Here is a 19,444-nt window from a genome sequence, read left to right as displayed (position 1 = left end):
AAGATATAGGGCGAAAAAGATGTTTCTATTTTATTTCTTCGTGTCAACGCCATCCACTACTTTGGTCATTATCCTAGTGTTCTGGGCAGGTTAATAACTCCCTGAGCCACTTTTGAAGCATAATTGCACTCCTATCAGCCAAGTAACTTAGAGTCAACCCAACTTCAACTAGCAACATTCCCTCAAAAAATATCTGGTCGAACTGGGATTCGAGCTCACCATCTTTGGATCATTAACGTTGCGATTCAAGGTAATAGAACCCAAAGAATTCGAAACATATATTTACTCATTTACATGCTTTCACTTGACTATAGTTTCACTTCCGATACATATTTCTGATACCTACTCATTTTAATGAAGGAACAAATAGTTTTGTAAAAAATGTATATTTTCATTAACTATATTTGAATAATATTCAACCATAATACATAATGTATCTTAGTAATACTCTCAGTAATCACAACAAATTCAACAAATAATTACAAAAGAATTGTGAAATAATAAGTACTCAATTCTCACCATAGTCTCATAGAATAACTTACTTTAAAGAAACTTTATTTCGTCTGAGACTGGCAGGAAATAATAATTATTTGACTTATGGCAGTACGTGTCGTTGGGAAATTTGATAAAAAGTCTAGTTTTGGATATAATTTTTCCACAAGAATAAAGCAAATGATATAATCTCAAATATGAATGAACTCTCTGAAACAATCATAATATCTCAACCGAATATTCATTTCGGTATCTCTTCGCCTAGTTTCCTCCAATTTTTACCATCCGTGACCGTGGGTCGGTACTCCATACAGTCCATCAGCTACTACTTTTCCAGCTGGTCCAGCAATAGTGGCAGGGACAGTTGGTGGTCCTTTGACTGTCACTCCGTGAGGACTAACACCTACAGTGCCACCTCCATTTGTAACCGTAACTCCATGGCTGAGGCCAAGACCACTGCGGTATCCACCGTACCCTCCGTATCCACCTAAACCATTAAGACCAAATCCTCCTAAGGATCCTAAAGGGCCAGGACCTCCTGTAAGAAAATGATACATCAACAAGTAATCAAAAAAAGAGAAAGAGAAAAGTTAAGGACTACTTCAATAGCGTCGATTTACAATTTTCTTGGATATATTTGGTATTAAGAGCAGTTCAAAGATCATAAAATTGGTGGAGTATGGCATCAAGGAAAACCAGTAGATTTGAGCATAGGAATAGTGGAAGCTGAGAAACATCAACCAGTGTATTGATACTCATCCGAGCTAGAGTGAATATCGAGTATATAGTACCAGTCACAGTTCACAAATCGGAAATGTATACTAATTCGGAATTGGATTCGTATTTTCGAAGGAATTATTTCAATGGGAACTTGAGCTGTACCAGAAAAGAAACTGTTAGCCATTCTGAAATTCCTTTTTTTTCCATTCATTCACTGACACGTCATTTTACTGAAAATTGATCACGGCAGGGTCGTGAACAGGATGGCAAATTTCGCTCTAGCGAATAATCAAAACAGGAAAAATTCAATTCTAATAGATTTTTGTATAACTTGAGAATCATATAAGAACTTAGGCTTCCATGGCCGGAATCAGAAATAAAGAGAACAAAATCCGGGGTAGTAGCCGGTGGTCGAATAGAACCTAAAGTACCAAGCGTTTCGTCTGCCACTGCGGCAGAAATCTTCAGTGCGCTTCATATTGTTTAAATGTACTTTGAGCTTCGAATAATAATTGAAATAGTTTTGTGATGACATTGGCCGATACTTGTCTAATTGCAGAAACCAGTAATAACTATCCCTCGGTCTTTTACCACCCTAATGAATTGATGGTTCCATATGTAACACGAAATTTATAATTCAAATTTTTCAATTTTTTTCAGTTGTTTGCCTTTCAAGCGTGTTCAATAAATGCGTATAAAGAAACCATTACGCGCAAATCAGATTAGTAACCGTGACTTTGAGAATTGTATTTATAAATTCAAATGAAGGTTAGTTAATATTATTTCTGTCTCCGTTTTGCATATCTTTGGTATTTCAGTAATTGGTAAAAATATCTCTCGTGGAGATTGAACAACACAGCTTCGGCTCAGAACTTCATAAATAATGAAAAAGTAGTTCATGAGTGCAATAATATAATGAATATACCCCCTTCACGAAAGGGGCAATATGTAGAAGTTGAAGAGTTCTAAAAATCTGCAAATGGGTGATATGAAATTTAGATATCATTCACAGGAGTTCTACTTTAAATGAATTTAAATTCACTCCTGTGAATGATATCTGAATTTCATTCCATAACGAATGTTTGGAATACAAACTTAGTAGAGCAAACTATCTTCTGTATAATGGGGAATGTTCCTCAATTTGGGTTATTACAGCAAATGCAAGTTTGAACAAAATGAAGTTGAGTTTAATTCATTAGTTTTTCAAATTCACTTCGAAAAAAGTATTCAAATTAATGTTTCAAATGTTGGGTTTCAATTTTTAAAGGGATTTGTTTCTCATTCACATATTGGCAACAGCGCCTATATCAAGTTGAAATAATTTATACGTACCTAGATATTCTACTTTAAAAAAAGGAAAATTATCTTTATAAATCAACAATTGAGGCAAAATATAAATTATAGTCCGATACCACCTCCACAAGCCACAACAGTTGTTTTGTTATTTATTTATATAGAGGAAGATAGGTTAGGTGCACAAAATGTCATATGTCACAGAATGCCTCGGAACTCGGAACATAAGTAAACAGAACAGCATGCCTCTGAAATATGTCATCTTTTTGAAACTACTTTACTTTCGTCAGGAGGAACATTCCCCATTCAGTGTTCATGTAAAAGTATTTGTTTCGAAATTTTTTTTTCTTTAGTGTAATTCAATGTTTATATGAAAGTAGCTGTTTCAGGAGGACTCTCTTCCAGTTTGTGTCTGAAAGTTGCTTCTTTGCATGATCTACACATCCATGTATAGAGTAACTTATTCTCAAATTGATTACTTCCTTCCTTTCTTTGGAAGATTCCCACATTTTTTTGTATCAAGATGGAGTAGTAGAAAGCCAAAAACTTTCTTTCCAAAAAATCAATCACTCCTAAAAATATAACCCCTTCAATTCAAATGAGATTCCTCTTGGCTGGGATTTAATCAAATAGGTGAATGAATGTCATTACGATGTCATCGATGACATAAGTAGATCAAACTTATTTCGTGACATTAAAAATCGTAATTCATTAATGAATTGCATGTATTTTCTATAATGTTATCCGATTTGGTACTGAAGAGTCTTAAGGCAAGTGTCTTATGGCGAAACATCGATGTATACCAGTGAGGATCACAGTGTTCCATGTAAATGCAATTTATTACCATTCATTCAAAGTAGAACTCCTGTGAATGATATCTGAATTTCATTCCATAACGAATGTTTGGAATACAAACTGAGTAAAGTATATCCTGTATAATTCAGTGTTCATGTAAAAGAATTTGTTTCTTTCGTGTAATTCAATGTTTATATGAAAGTAGCTGTTTCAGACACAAACTTCCAGTTTGTGTCGGAAAGTTGCTTCTTTGCATGATCTACACATCCATATATAGAGTTACTTATTTTCAAATTGATTACTTCCTTCCTTTCTTTGGAAGATTCTCACATTTTTTGTATCAAGATGGAGTAGTAGGAAGCCAAAACTTCCTTCCCCAAAAATATAATCATAATTTGTACTTCCTTTTAATCACTGCAAGTTTCATTACAATGTAGAAAAAAGCCCTGAACCCATAACCAGTCATAAATAAAAAAGGTAAATTATTTTCATATTGATTTTGAAATACTATTTGAAAACTCAGTCAGTTCCTGATTTCATAAACTACACCTTACGATTTGATCTCCACAAACTTTATTTGAGAAATATATCACATGTTTCGCAAACACAGTAGCTTCTTCAACAGTAATTTGAATACTACAAGTTGCTTTTAAAGGTGCGTATTCCCAAAAAAAAACGAGCACGAGCGAACAAGAGCGATCAAGAGTGAACGAGCATTCTGCATCATTAATCGTCTGGTGAGTACGGGCTAGCGAGCGAGCGAACGTATGCTTGTTCGCGTTCAGAAAAGATCTAGAAAAAGGCGGTACATCAAAAGGTGCTCGCACAAAGTAAATGGATCAACTACAACTACGAAGATATTCGCTCTGATGTGGACGAGACATCAATATGTCAAGCAAACATACACGAACGCTCGATCATGCTCGCTCGTGCTCGCTTTTTTTGTGAATACGCACCTTTACGCTAATATTTATATACCACAGGTAACTAAAATTGAGACTACCTCAATCAAATTACCTAAACCTCTATAACTTGATATTCCTGAGGTACCTGTTCAACTATGATTACCTGAAACATATTACCTCCCTTCTACATCAATAATAATACTTTCTCGTTTCTTAAGAAAACAAGTTTAATAATGGTGATCTATTCAAATCCAGTTGGTCATTCATTAAAATGTTTGAATTTTTAGGTTTATTAATTTCCATTGCTTCTAAGTGATTCAGTTTTAAACCTTTATTTTCTATGTGTGAAATTTCGAACTCTTCCTTAAAGATATGATTTTCTTCTAAAAGATGATTTGAATATATTGAACTTGTTTTCATATGATGTTCCTGAATGTTCAGCCAGTTCCTAATTCATTAATTTCAAGAGAACAACATAATTACCTTCTTTACAGAATTTTTCAAAACTTTCATAAACATGTCTGAGTAATTCTTCATAGTTCTGCTCCCTTCAGGTATATTTTCCAGAAAATTGGATATTTTTATTTTTCTGCGTTCTACCTAGTTTCTGAACTACTGAGTTTGTGGAAAGTATCATTAACGTTTTTCTAGTACCTACTTATTCATTGATGTGAACAACTGAATTAAAAAGTTGGTACAGTTTTTTCAAGTTTTCATCTGCAACTGTTGAAAGTTGATCCAATTTTAAATTTTCCGCAAATGATTCCCAAAGTGTAAAAGAAAAATATGTTCATATTTTCATCAAAGAACTTTCTGAAAGAAATAGAATTGCTGCTACTTCTTGACGTATAAACTGAAAGTTTCAGAAGAGTACTTCGACCATGCCACTGAAGATGACTGCCGCACTTGCAGTTGAAAACGTTTGGAGATTGTAACCAAAAAAACCGGAAACCAACCAAAATATATTAGATATTTTCACTCGTTTGTAAATAATTGAAAATAGAAGTTATATTTTTTGATTTTCTTCATATTCTAGAGAGATTCGAATATTGATGAGCCCTATAGCCGACTGAAATTTTAAGTAAACATCTCATTTCAAGCGGAAATTTACGCTATTTAATTGTGTGCGGAGAGATTGGAAGAATCCAACCTCATACACAAGCCAATAAAAATTGGAATCGGCGTTGGAATCTCTTGGCTCCTACCGAGCAACGTCTTAATTGGTAGCAAATTGCCAAAAACGACTCTCCTCGATGGGAAGACTTAACAGATTGCCTTCCTGGCCATACTGGCCTGGAAGGCAATGAGGCTGCTGACTCCCTTGCAAAGGAGGATGCCGCAAGCAGCTTTATCGGACCAGAACCTGTCATTGGCATTGCTTTAGGCTTTGCCGAACAAACATTGAACACATGGATGGCAAGAAGATTTATGGACTTCTTCCAGGAGTCTTCCAGGATTAGCTCACTCCAAGGCGTTTATTCACCCGTCGAAGCTTATTACCAACCAGTTGTTGGACTACAATAGGGATGAACTGCGATGTCTGAAAGGCCTTCTTACGGGTCACTGTCATTTGAGTCATCATATGCATAGACTCGGACTGTCGGAAGACAGTGTCTGTCGCCTCTGTTTGGAAAATGATGAAACAGCAGAGCATATACTCTGTGCCTGCCCCGCTGGGGACCTAATCAGGTTTTCAGAGTTCGTACTCTTACCATCTGACCTGAAAGGCCACTCACTATATGAATCAATCGGCTTCGTTAAGAATCTGGGTTTATTTGTTCGAGTGTGAATAGGTGTGAGCCACAATAAACCCTTACGGGTTGCGGTGGAGGGTCGAATAGACCCACTAATTCTGGACCTAAGCTAACCTAAATATTTCATTTAATTTGTCAATCATCCCATTCTGAAAAAATGTTTAACTACCGAAAGAGTGACAAACTATAGAATTCATGAAAAACATTTTTTGATAAGTACCATCTCCTTCGAAGCAGTTAAGGGTTTGTCTTGTCAAATGAATCTGTTGAAATAATAATGATAAATAAATAATAAATAAACTGAATGAAAAACGAACCAAATCCTATTTTCTATAGTAAAATAATTTTATGAAGACTGTTGCTATACCATATTTTTACTGAAAGCCTTAAAGTTCATCTCATAACTGAAGCCTACTCTGATCATTAGTCAAATGACCTTGACGAAGAGGTAGGTAGCATTGAAGAAAAACGGGGTTTTAATGGTGGAAGTTTGAATATTCAATAAATTTTAATTGAAATGCGGTATAAGACCATGTGTATGTCTTTTGACTAATATGTAAAATGTCAAGCCTGATTTTGAATATAAAGCACTGATATAAATTATAAAAATAAATTATTTTACCCAACAAAACATAAAGAATTTCACTTCCATCAAGTCATATACTCAACATTCAAATCTACCGTACAAATAATTTTACAAATAAGTGTATGTATATGATATATTGTAACAGATGGAGTAGTAGAAAGCCAAAAACTTTCTTTCCCAAAAAAAAAAAAGTGCAAAGAGTTCATTAAAAAAGAGTATTGCATTCAATATAGTTTTCGCATGTTTTTGCGATTCTGTTGAAAATACTCACCGCCATATCCCAAGCCCAATCCAGCAGCAGGTCCAACGACTGAAGCATGAGAAACTGCAGGGCCAGCTACATAAGCCGATGGTCCCGCGGGGCCGGCTACATAAGCTGAAGACCCAGCAGGTCCTGCTACGTAGGCACCTGCACCGTGTCCTCCGTAAGCTCCATATCCATCAAGACCTAGGGCAGCCGGGCCGATGGGTCCATGACCAGTTACAACGCCAGAAGGTCCAGATAAGACAATTCCACCATGAGAGCCACTTGGGGCCGCGAAAGTAGATGTGGTCAAGTAGACAAATAAAGTGAAAATCTACGAAAAGGTATAGTTTAGTAAATAATGGAAACTAATAATTTCATCAGTGTACAGACGAAACCAGTGCTGGATTTACGCCTAGGCCCAGGCCTAGGGCAGCATGATTGAGAGGCGGCAACATTTTTAAAATACCAAAATTTTGAAGATAATAATAATAATAATAATGGTCTTTATTGGGTGAAATAGAATATAACATCTAAGAAGTGAAGTTCAAAAACTGCAGTGTAGAACACTACAGGTTTGTTCTACCACTTAACCTCCACAGCAAACTACGAGAACTGGCAACAAAAAATATAACAAATACAAAAAAACAAAAAAAATTATAAAAAGTAATACATTATACACCTGATATCAATCAGCATTCGAATAACAACAAAAAAAAATATACACATGGATAAATTATTGAGTATTTAAGTTTGTTTATCTAGTAGTTCAATTTTCAATTTTTGCCTAAAAATACATATTTTAAAATGTTTTAAAAGGGATTAAAAGGGATTGGGGGGGGAGTTTATTTTAAACGTTGCATATCTGATACGTAAATGATCGCTTGAAAAATTCATGAGTGTGTATCGGAGGAGTTAGCGCCGTACATTCAAGTTATGTACGTCAGTCCGAAATTTTATTATATAGATAAGTCGGAATTTTATTGCGGATAATCTTATGATAGAAACACGTTGAGTGTTAGAACCTTCGGTTTTCCATATTGAGCCAACAAGTTTCTGATAGCTTTGATGAGACTCTGTTCCTTCTACGTACCCCATGAATGAGGCGAAGGCAGAAGTTTTGAATCTTTTGGAGTCTTTTCTTGTTCCTAATTGTGAGGCTTGGTCCATAGAGTACATCTGCATAGTTCAAAGATGAAAGAACGAGACTGTCACATAGAATAATTTTTTTGTTTTTAGGGAGGAATTTTCGATTTCCGTAAATCAGCTTGAGTGAGAGGTAAGCTTTCTGGATTAGTTTATTCACATGGGAATCAAATCGGAGATCACTGTCTGTAGTCATCCCAAGATGTTTTGCTTCATTCACAATTTCCATCACATTAGAGCCTATACTAATATTGAGTTGTTCTTTAACAATATCTCTGTGAAATTTTTTGGGCCAAATATTAGTATTTTCGACTTAGATGTATTATTCATTAAGCACATATTTTCAGCAAGTGATGAAAATGTGTCGAGATCATGATTGATCCGCCTATTAGCGTCATTTACCCTGTGTGGTTCAAAAGAATGATAGATTTGGGTGTCATCGACATGAAGATGTACACTGCAATACTGATGGCATTTCACTAATTGACTAGTGCATATCGTAAATAGGAGAGGGCCAAGAATTGATCATTGTGGAACGCCTGTTTTTAAATTCAAAGGCGTGGAATGTACTCCATCAAGACCAACTTCCTGGCGTCTGTTGTGTAGATAGTTTCGAAAAAAAAACTGAATCATCTGACAAGTCAATGTAGTGTGAGAATGACAATAACAATAAGCTCAAATTAATTTTTATAAAAAATTTCTATATAATATTAGACTCAAATATGGAAGATGTACACTCTGCAAAAAATATATGCAATGGAGTCTTCAAGATGTTTGTCCAAATGTGGACATTGCTTCACGTATTTTTTTTTTTTGTATTTCGGCTACAAATTGTTCAGGAGAAATATCTATTTCTACTTTGAAAAGAGTAAAAACCGATTTACCTACGTGCAAGTATGAGTCAAGATAGACTTAATGCTCTTGCATTACTATCTAATGAAGCTCAACTAGTTCAAGAAATTGATTATGATGGTGTATTTTATATTTTTACGCGGACCAAAGCCAGGAAAAAGAAACTTTTAAACTGAATAACAAAAAAAAATTATCATTTATTTGTCTAATTTCTATTACTCTATTAGATTCTAACGAAATGAAGTTATTTTAAATTTAAAATAATAATATTGAATCAAACTTTTTTTTTTCAATTTATTATTTGCCAGTACCCTCTCTATGACTTATATATATTTACATATATATACAAACGAATTTTATGTATTAAGTGAAATTTGTTTTTACATAAAAACTGTGTTATAGATTAAGTAAAATTTTGTCCACAAGATTACTCTTATGACAAAAAAGTATATTCTCTCTCTCTCTCTCTATATATATATATATATATATATATATATATATATATATATATATATATATATATATATATATATATATATATATATATATATGTACATATATATATATATATATATATATATATATATATATATATATATATATATATGTACATATATATATATATATATATATATATATATATATATATATATATATATATATATCTGTCTCTCTCTCTCTCTCTTCCTGTTCTTGAGAAACTATACACTATAAAATAATATACATTGCGAGTTTGTTGAATACAATTCTAAGTAGTGAATGAACATATGTATATACAACAAATAAGGACAAAAAGATAACAAAAACAATTTGTATTTACATTTTACAAATCCTTTTTACGAAAATAGAATACAATGTATAAAGTAAAGACACGCCCGAAGAAGCCATTGTGTGGCGAAACATCTGTTGCGTTTTTGGAAAACTGTTTAGTGAAAATCTCACAATAAAGTGTTTTTTGAATACGTTATTTGAAGAATATCCAATGTTGATTACGTAAAATGTTTTGAGATTCATACACAAGTCGAATTGAAAAGTATCTTGACAGTAATCTGACAAATTGTAATAGGCTTTCTCATGAAAAAAATCCTTCAAAACTTCCCTGAAGTTCATGTTATGACATGCACCTTTTAAATGCGATGGAAGGTAACTGAATATTTTCAACCCCTTATATATGAAAGAGTCTTTAATAGGGGAATATTTTGGAATGAACAAATTAAAGTTGATTTTTTTGGCGAGTAGCGTCCGCGTTAATTGAAAACCGATTTTGATGTTTTTCTATGAGACATATAGTTTCAATAATTAAAGTCGATATTACAGTGAGGATTTTCTTTTCCTCAAACAGTGGTCTGCAAGAATCTCATGGTTTTGCTTAACACAAAAAACGTATAGCTCTTTTCTGTATAACTGAAGTTGATTGCAATGTTGATACAATACAAGCACCCCAGAAAAAGATCCCATATCGTAGGTAATATGACGTGATATGAGAGATATGACAGCTGCAAATCCTAACTCATAAGATATCCGCCTCACAGAGGGCAACTTTGAAATCACTCTCAATAAATAGTCCCGGAAATTTAGTTGATGGTTTATTCCCAACTTATAAAGTGCTAAGGGAACATTTTCAGCAAATTACGTTCGTTTTACAGATATTATCTAGCACGAATAAAAGTAGTACGCATGAACGATTCTTCTACGAAGGCGTTATCTCTGGAATCAGAAAACACAAGCCTTGGTTATTCCTTCGGCTGTTTATTGCAAAGCCAAGCTATATCTTCGATAAGCAACGTTTAAATGGACTTCATAGATGGTTTATTCGTAAAACTGAAAAGGTAAATGCCCCAGAGCGTAATATTTCAAAGAGTATTGATATATTATCTCACATGAATCACTTCAACTTTCAAATAATGCCTAAGATTTCTGCAAAAACATTTCTTTAATTCCTCATCACCAATGTTTGGACTGTATTTCTCATCATCAATATGTCACTCATATGTTTTTCGGGTATTTGAAGTTTGACTTAATTGAATATTGAAAAAAAAAATCGTCTACCCTCCGGGAAGTACCTACTCCCCGATCGCTACTTCTTTGAGAAAGTAGTATTTTTTCGGCCTAGTCCAGTAAGTACATACTTCCCGGACTAGACCGGGAAAAATTACATCGTTGTTGTTATAGTAAATATCAAAATCTTGGTAGGTATGGTTTTGATAAATGCAGTTGATCATTACCACAACAGCGAAATAACGACTGACAGCTATTTGACATGAAATTAGTGTACATTTTGATTTTTGAAAGTTTTCACGGTTTTTGTTTGCAATTATTGCAATGAACTATGGAAAGCAGGATCGATAGTGGGTTTAAAAATGAACCTCACGAAATGAGAAATAAAACTTTCTTTGTTTTAAAATACCTTTTTTGTAACTAACGTTACTGCAGTTTCATCCAACAATGATTTTCTCAAACTAATCGAATCAATCAATCAATTGTCGCAAAACGCCGTCCTTTTATGGGTCTTTTCAGTCTTTCAGTGAACAGAAAAAAGTCGCAGGGCGTCAAATCTGGTGAATATGGTGGCTAAGGCATGATTACGGTGTTGTTTCTGGCCGAAAGCATGGCATGAGCCAACCGATATACCAACATCCTCAGCAACTTCTCTAACAGTGATTCAACGATTGTCCCTAACAATTTTCTTCACTTTCTCAACATATGCATCGGTTGTTGATGTGCTGGGGCGTCCAGGGCGACAGTCGTCATTTACATATTCTCGACCTTCTGAGAAAAGCTTGTACAGAGTGGGCCAAACTGGACACTTTTAAAGGGAATCTCCTGTTTTGAACCAGATAGATGAAAACTGATGGCTGTATTTGGGGGTCAAATTTTATGACAAACTCAATGGTGAAAACCGTGTATCGACATTCATCATCATTTCTGAGTTACAACATGTTTTTCGAAAATGTGCATTCTCGAAAAGTTTCAAAGCACTTTTTACGTAGAATTCACTGGTGTAAAAACTTATTTTTTCAAATGTGATATCAATAACTTATGTTCGAAACGAGTGTACCAACATAAAAAAATGAAAAAATCGGTAATCGAAAGTTCGTAGCCTACGAAATTTGAACGTTTACCTTATTTTCTGAACAGAACGTGTATACTCTTAACTCAAGAGATATCACAGGCATCGCTCTAAATATGGATATAGAACATTTAGACGCTTTGATTCCAGATTGTATTATACATCAAAAATCGAAATATGATTCATAATGAGGAAGTTAGAGGCTCAGAAATAGTAAAAATAATAATAATAATTTAAAATATCGATTTTGCTATTGAATATCAGAAAAAGTTATACAACTAGACCATGCAAAACCGAACGGAGCTGAACAAATTTCATCGTCGGTAAAAATTGAAAATTTTTTGGCCTGAGGTTTTGAAAATCCAAAAGACCTTCTCCAAACTGGCGAGCCAAAATAAAGTTTGGGTGTAACTGCGAGACTTTGAACAATTGAAATGGAAATACAGATAAATTAAATAGTTATCTAGAAATGTTCGATGAAGAACAACACTGAGGTGTCTGATGCAAAAGAAAATAATAAAAAAGCCTAATTGAAGGTGGTATATTTTTGGGATAGATTGATGTTTGTGAAAGAAAGGTTTTGACTTTCTACTTTTCCATTTTTATACAAAAAAAATGTGGGACCTTCAAATGAAATGATGAAAGCCATCAATTTCAAATAAAAAAACATCTTCTACAGTACGTGGTCAAACTGAAAAATGTTTGGACTGAAGAAAAATCAGTAGTGGGGAGTTTAAAAACAAGGAATATTCCAGAATTATTAGAAAGAAGTTCCGAAGCTTATATTCAACAAGCTATGTCTAAATTGTCTATCTATATCTGAATGATCTGAAATTCCGAAAGTTCTTGGAACTAGAAAAAACAGGAAGATATCATTAAAGGCTGTGTATTCATGTACATTTTTGGGATTTCACTGTATTCAAAAACCCACAATGCGTAACTGAAAAATTATTCACTTTTTCCACTTTCTCAAATATTCATTTCCATTTCAATCAAGAAATTCTGAACACAACACCATATAATGAAATGCTAGGTACTCACCAAAGTTTTCATATTGCAATCAATGTATTTTCACTGTATCCAACGATAAGTACTTCAAGACTGTGAATCAAGAAAATCTTCGAGCAGTAATCCTCCTTTTCTTCTTTATATAGAAACCAAGGTGGCCTTCAGTTGCATAAATAATAGTTTCAAAAATGGATTGCATTCGTTTTCGTACCACCCACCCAGGACAGAATGCATCGTGTCTGCCTCGCCTTCTTCTAGTTTTTTCTCGGAATTTTCAATAGCATTTACTGAAAATTACACTCGGTGGTTCGTTTGATAATTTGTGATTTCGATCTTACGCGAATGCCGAATTAAACTGAATAACTGCAGGTAATGCGTGATTAGTTGGTGCTTCCTGAATCATTGGCGGAGATATCTGGGCCTGATGAATTCCAAAATAAACTTCCAAAAATTTGTTACGGAGAAATGATTTCATAATAATAGTGCGATGATTCAAACAAAAAAAAACAAAAGAAGTAATTTTTAGATATCTAAAAATTTGCGAGACGTTTTGGGACGCCTGGCACATGTTAGAAAATCGATAATTATATTTTGTGATCCTGTGATGATTGTTGGTTACTGAAATATTTATAAAAAATATGTAATTGAAATATAGATGAAAAAATTTTAATATGGCTTTAATATAGTAGTAAACTCAAGAATCTCAACTAGTTATTGCAATATATTATTAAAAGTCTTGAATTTTATTATTAGTTATAAATATTTCAAAATGAATTCCACCATCCTTAGAAAATTAATTATTTTCAGATGTTCCTGTTCATAACAAATGTGTCAGGTGTTAGGAATCACACGTTAAAAGGAAAGACCTCGTTAGTCCTTAGCTAGCCCAAGTTCTCAACTTTTGAGAGTTGTCGTTCGTATGGGGGCGACAGCTGATTAACGGAAAAACAGATTTAAACAGATTTAAAACATTCGTGCGATACTTGCTATCAGTTGATTTTGAAATACAATTTTGTCAGTTTTTATGAAATGTATTCTTCAAGCAAGGGTTTTAGTGTATTATTTTTCATAAAAATGAAATCAAAATGAATCAATAATTAATTTAAAAATTATATATGCTATGAAAATTGGGTAAATTTTAATCAGCTAAGAGAGTAGATTTTACATTTACTGACCCTTGAAGCAGAACAAATATAAAATATAAAAATTCAATTGACTTAGAGGAGACTGTTCCATAATCAGACACAAAATAGGTTTTGCTAAATATTAACATATTAACCTTATTTATTGAACAAACGAAAATTGTCACTAATACAAATTAGGGCTGTGCATAAGGTCCTATGGTAGAACATACATCATAAACCAAAAAAATAATTCAAAAAATGTTTGTTTAAAAATGAAAGGACAGTTGTCTGATTGTAGAACATACATGTGCCACATCCAGACACGGCATGTCCCACAATAAGACAAAAGTTTTAGTACTGTTTTAACGATCTTCTAAGGCTGAAAAATTAACTTAAAACTTCAAAGATGATTGTTGCCGTTTTGTTGATGGTTTTGGTTACACCATCCTTATGTTTTCCAAGCATACCAAAGAGACGTCTTCTATTTCGGGGTAAATGAAGCTGTTATCATACTTAACGAACTTTCTCAGAAATTTAACCTCACATTCCATATCTCTTTTACATAATACTTCAGTTATGTAATAATTTTTTTTCTTTTTGTCTGTAAATTCTTCCAAAATAAAATCGGCAACTTCTGGCTCTTCATTAAGCTTGTCTAGAAGAAGTGGTGGATCGATTTCTCCTACAAAATCAATATCATCATCAGAATCTTCAGTTACAAGCATCGCCGCGTTCTCATTTTCTTCGTCTGTTGAGTCTTCATCGAATCCTACTTTTTTTTCATGATATTTTTCTTCTTCAAGCTTTTTTTTTCTTTCTCTCTCTATCTGTTTAGTTTCCAGGGCAATATTTTCTTGGAGTGTCGGTGGCGATATTACTTTTAGCTTTTTTCTCTTCTTTCTGATTCGTTCGTTCTTCAGCTTTTGGGTATCCTTTGAATTCTTGCGGACTTACAAAAGTTTCTGTGTTTTGATTTTGTGTGGGAGTTGTGTGTAAATCAACTGATGCTGAAAGTGAGGAGACTGACATAATATTTTCTTCAATACAGCTTGATGTTGATCGTTGATATGTGGTCGGGCTTCTTCATTGTTTTGATCCACATTCCTATCAGTTCCACTACTAATTGCAAAGTCGTCATCTGTGAATATGAATTTATCGAAAGGATAAATCCCAGTTTTTCGAAATCCGGATTTTATATTAGCTGGCGTCATCGATTTTTCTAATGCATAATTAACACAGCCAGCTATATCAAAAATAGAATCGGGTATCCCAGGGTGTTCTAAAAGCCATGTTTGTAAGGCAGTACTGTAGAATGATTTGAACGAAAAAACACAGAGACATCTAACGGTTGCATCTTGTTGGAAGTATGAGGTGGTAAGGTCAAAATGATCACTCCATTTTCCTTTGCTAGATTTATTCCTTCTATCGTCAGATGACTCTCGTGATTGTCAAAAATCCGGAGGGAAAGGTTTTATTTTGTACTGGACGTATGTTCAATGAAGTGCCTCACAACGCTTGGAAACAATTCACGAGTCATCCATCCAGAGTCGGAAACCAATCCCAAAGTACCACACGGTGCTCCATAAGTCACTTTTTTAATGACACGAATTATGTTCCACAATCAGACGCTGTTTGATTGTGGAACACAGAAGCTGTATGAAGGTGGAACTTAAACAGTAATACAAAATGAAATTCAACTGTGAACTCCATACATAACATACAAAAGTAAACTCGCTCATAAAATGTCAATAAAATAGCCCAAAATCTGATCAACAGATTGTTTTTGTACTATTAGTTCCAAAAGAAAAATTAAGGCTCATAATATCAAATCAAGGATGAAAAGAACTTACATAGGAAAACAAGTTTTTTGTTGAAAAATGCTCAAATCCAAAAAAATAGCGTTACAACTTTGTTTACCAAAACTGCGTGTGTAACCCTACTATCCGAACGAAAAACATCGAACTCGCGGCTGGAATTTCAAAATTACATGCTTTGTCTGATTGTAAAACATATCTGATCGTGAAACATTCTTACCTACTGATAACCTGATAAGTGTGATTTTGTTTTCTTTGCAGGAGGCTGCTCACTTTCAGAATCACTGTCAGACATATTTTATTTTTATTTATTCTTAAAAATTATGTATTTAGTAAAGCATAGGCTATGTATACTGTAGTAAACACAACTGTATACATTATTGGTATCCGGCTCAGTGTGGCGAGAGAGATAGCGTAACGCCGAACCAGTGGGAAGAGAATCGCACAGCCGCTTGCGCATGGCAACCCGTCGCCACGTCAGCAATTGGTTTTACGTGCGGCTATAGATGTTTCACATCGAAAGTGTTTTTTGTATAATTCAATGGTTATATAAAAGTAGTTGTTTTAAAAGTAGTTTCTCTTCCGTGTATTTCCATGTTTATATGAAAGTAGCTGAGAGTAATTTCTATGTATGATCTATAAATTTTTGTAAATAGTTTGTTTTGAAATGATTTGCTTTCTTCCTTCCTTTGGAAGTTTCCCACATTTTTTGTATAAAGATGGAGAAAAAGAAAGCCATAAACCTTTCTTTCTCAAAAATTACTCTCTACTCAAAATATACCCCTTTCAATTTAATAATCCCTTCAATAATATTTTTTATTACAGCTTCTGAGCTATCGAATGCAAGAAACATGATGCAAACATAAAAAGGAATACTGAATGATACGGGCAATAAAAAGTTCCAGCTCGTGCAGATATCCAACGTTATGCAGGTAAATAATAGAGTCGTGGTAATTGACCAAAGACCGTTGTTACTTCATAGCTTAGACAAGGAAAGATATATGGACTCGTAACAACCAACAGCATGCTGAGGCAAATCTGCACCAAACGCTAAACGCCAGTGGCGTATCTATGAGAAGGGTTCAAGACATAATCCTTCCATAATCTATATATCAAAGCAGTATGGACTGAATTATTTTATCGCCTCATCATATGGAGTCTTGAGTAAAAGTAATAAATAAATAAAAGACTTCCGGTGTATTGTTATAGGTATTTCACCTACAAACGATGAGATTGGAACCTTTGGTGTAAAAGTTGAAACTACTTCTAGATATTAATTACCCTAACACCAAAACTGATATATTTGCAATTGACGCGCGTTGCGCTAACTAGCATCTTCAGAAGAAAATTGATACTGTTAGCGAAACGTGCGTCGAGTGAAAATATCAGTTTTGGTGTTAGGGTCTAGAAAAAGTGTTTGTATTTCACTTGACACATTAATTGAATTTTAAGACTTATATTTATTGCACTTTCAGATTAATTCACACTTTATACCAATTATTATAAAAAAAATTGTAACTTCATAAAGCATTATAAATTAATTCAAAATATTAACAATCAAACTCGTAATAAGTAAACATATTTATTATATTGTTATATACATACATACATCCAAAATTGTACAATATAGCCCTACTGCCCTTTAAATAAAATCATTTTAGTGAAATAGTTTCGAATAGCATCTTTTGCTTCACTCTGCTTTTTCATTATGAAGTGTATCCTTATATTCAAATATTTTTCAATAATTGATTTTATTAAAAAGTAGACATGATTGACTTCATTGTCTAAGATGTGGTTATTCAGACATTGAAACATATCAACCGAAAGACATTGTCTCAATATAATATTGGTTAATTTTTAAACATTATTTCCTTTTGGCAAATCTTCGTGGTTGTGTCTTATAAGTTTTTCACTAATCTGGCAAATTTTAACAACATCAAATGAGGGATATATTAATCCGCCTTCAGTTTTTTGGGAAATAAGGGAATTAAGAAAATTCGCTTTGTTACCTATTAAGCCAGTAACACATGATTCACATTTAATTTTCATCGACAAATGTTTAGTAACAAAACCAGCTATATAGGTTACAATTTCTTCTGAGCAATGAGATAAAACATTGGTGTTCATGATATAACTATGTTCAGAAAAAATTGTTTCTAGTGATTGAGCTTCTTTTTCGGTTTCTAGTAAATTGTCTTCCGTTATAATTGGTATTGAACTATTTATTTGCTCCTCAGGAGTTTTATTGGTTGTACTTGAAACCGATAGAATAGAAATTTGTTCTAAAGGTAGACAATTACCTATGCCCCCACTTCTCACTTCCGTTCTTATAAGGAGACCTTTATATGCAGCCATAAATTGACGGGCGGTTGGATTATTGTTCCAACCCCTCTACAACGAATTGAAGAAAAAAAGAGTTCTATATGGTCTTGACTTATTTTATAGAGAGGCAAATAAATCAAAAGTTCTTTATGCCATACTATGTCATCAAACAGATCCACTGCACTTTTGAGATCTAAAAGAAAGCCAATAAAGCCAGTTTTTCTAGGTGAATTTATTATTTTTTCATTATTGGGAAATTTCAAAGCACAAATATATTCATTGAATTTCGCAACAAAAGCCAAAACTTCAACGATTTTGCTTGGGCACAAAGCTTTTTTATAGCTAGGTGCTTGCACAGTTCTCGAGTTTAAAATATCAAAAGCGGTGTTGATATATTTAATAAAACGTACTGTGCCCTTCACAACCTTCAAAATCTTTTAATTTTAGTGTTTTGTTGCAAAACTCTAAGGCGTCAGCAACCGATTTGCTGAGCAATTGCACAGCTAAACGAACCTTCATCTTTTGTTTGAAAAATGATACATGAGAATTTCGTAATTTATTCCCTAAATGAAGTCCTTCGCTTTCCTGCAATAGATGTAATCGACGAATATATTCCCAGTTAATTAAATCACCTTTATCATCCTTAAAAATTTTTAGTTCACCGAAAGCATTCCGTACCAATTTAAGCATATGACATGGATCATAGAATATATAAATTTTTCTGTCGAGGAATGTAAAGAATGGTTTCATACTTAACGGATCTGTTTGACAACCTGATAAATGGCACATTGCAATATTTGCAGCAGTTCCATCAAAAGTTAATGAAACAATTTTTATACCAGTTTCTTCTAAAAGTGTCAAGCACTGTGTAATAATAGAGCATTTCTGTTGTCCTTTTAAACTGTCAGTTAAAAAGTATCCAACTGGGATTTTCCAAGTACCATTTATATTAACCACCATGATTACAAATGCCTCTTTTGCGATATGATTGGTGTCATCATCCAAGTCTACCCCAAAATTAACATATCCAGGAAGCTTTTTACCATCCCACTCCAAATGCTGTCTTATTGCTATTTCATCGATTATTAAAGAACATAAAATAGTTTTTTTGGCACTATTTCTGGCATACAATTTCAGGCAATTAATTGATTCGGTAGTAAACCCTGGTTCAGCATTAATTTTTTGGTACCACTTGCCAATTGTGCTACGATGAGGAAGGCAAGTATCAAAAGTTTTTCGTATGTAATCATATGCATTCGGAGAATAAAAGTTAATAGTCAAAGCAAATTTTCTCAATTCTTCACTATATTTACACCTTT

General features: G+C 33.6%; 1 protein-coding gene across 1 annotated transcript; it reads right to left on the bottom strand.

The window, feature by feature from the left end:
- Positions 1–268: 268 nt before the first annotated feature.
- LOC111510335 (uncharacterized) lies at positions 269–13,188 on the bottom strand. Its single transcript, XM_074181472.1, has 3 exons — positions 12,899–13,188; positions 6,817–7,123; positions 269–1,030 (listed from the first exon to the last, which is right to left on the bottom strand). The coding sequence occupies exons 1-3, from the start codon at positions 12,908–12,910 to the stop codon at positions 771–773; spliced, it is 579 nt and encodes a 192-aa protein (XP_074037573.1). The 5' UTR covers positions 12,911–13,188; the 3' UTR covers positions 269–770.
- Between the last annotated feature and the right edge of the window lie 6,256 nt (positions 13,189–19,444).

This window comes from Leptinotarsa decemlineata, unplaced genomic scaffold (assembly GCF_025532065.1).
Source record: "Leptinotarsa decemlineata unplaced genomic scaffold, Ldec_3_MD MMD2_tig00026314_RagTag_RagTag, whole genome shotgun sequence".
NCBI lineage: Eukaryota > Metazoa > Arthropoda > Insecta > Coleoptera > Chrysomelidae > Leptinotarsa > Leptinotarsa decemlineata.
The sequence above is the reverse complement of the archived record's forward strand: the minus strand, read 5'-3'. Positions and strand labels throughout refer to the sequence as shown.

Coding starts and splice junctions, on each gene's coding strand:
- LOC111510335 (XM_074181472.1), bottom strand. Junction 1,031..6,816: donor ATTGGGCTTGGGATATGGCG/GTGAGTATTTTC, acceptor ATTTTCTTACAG/GAGGTCCTGGCCCTTTAGGA.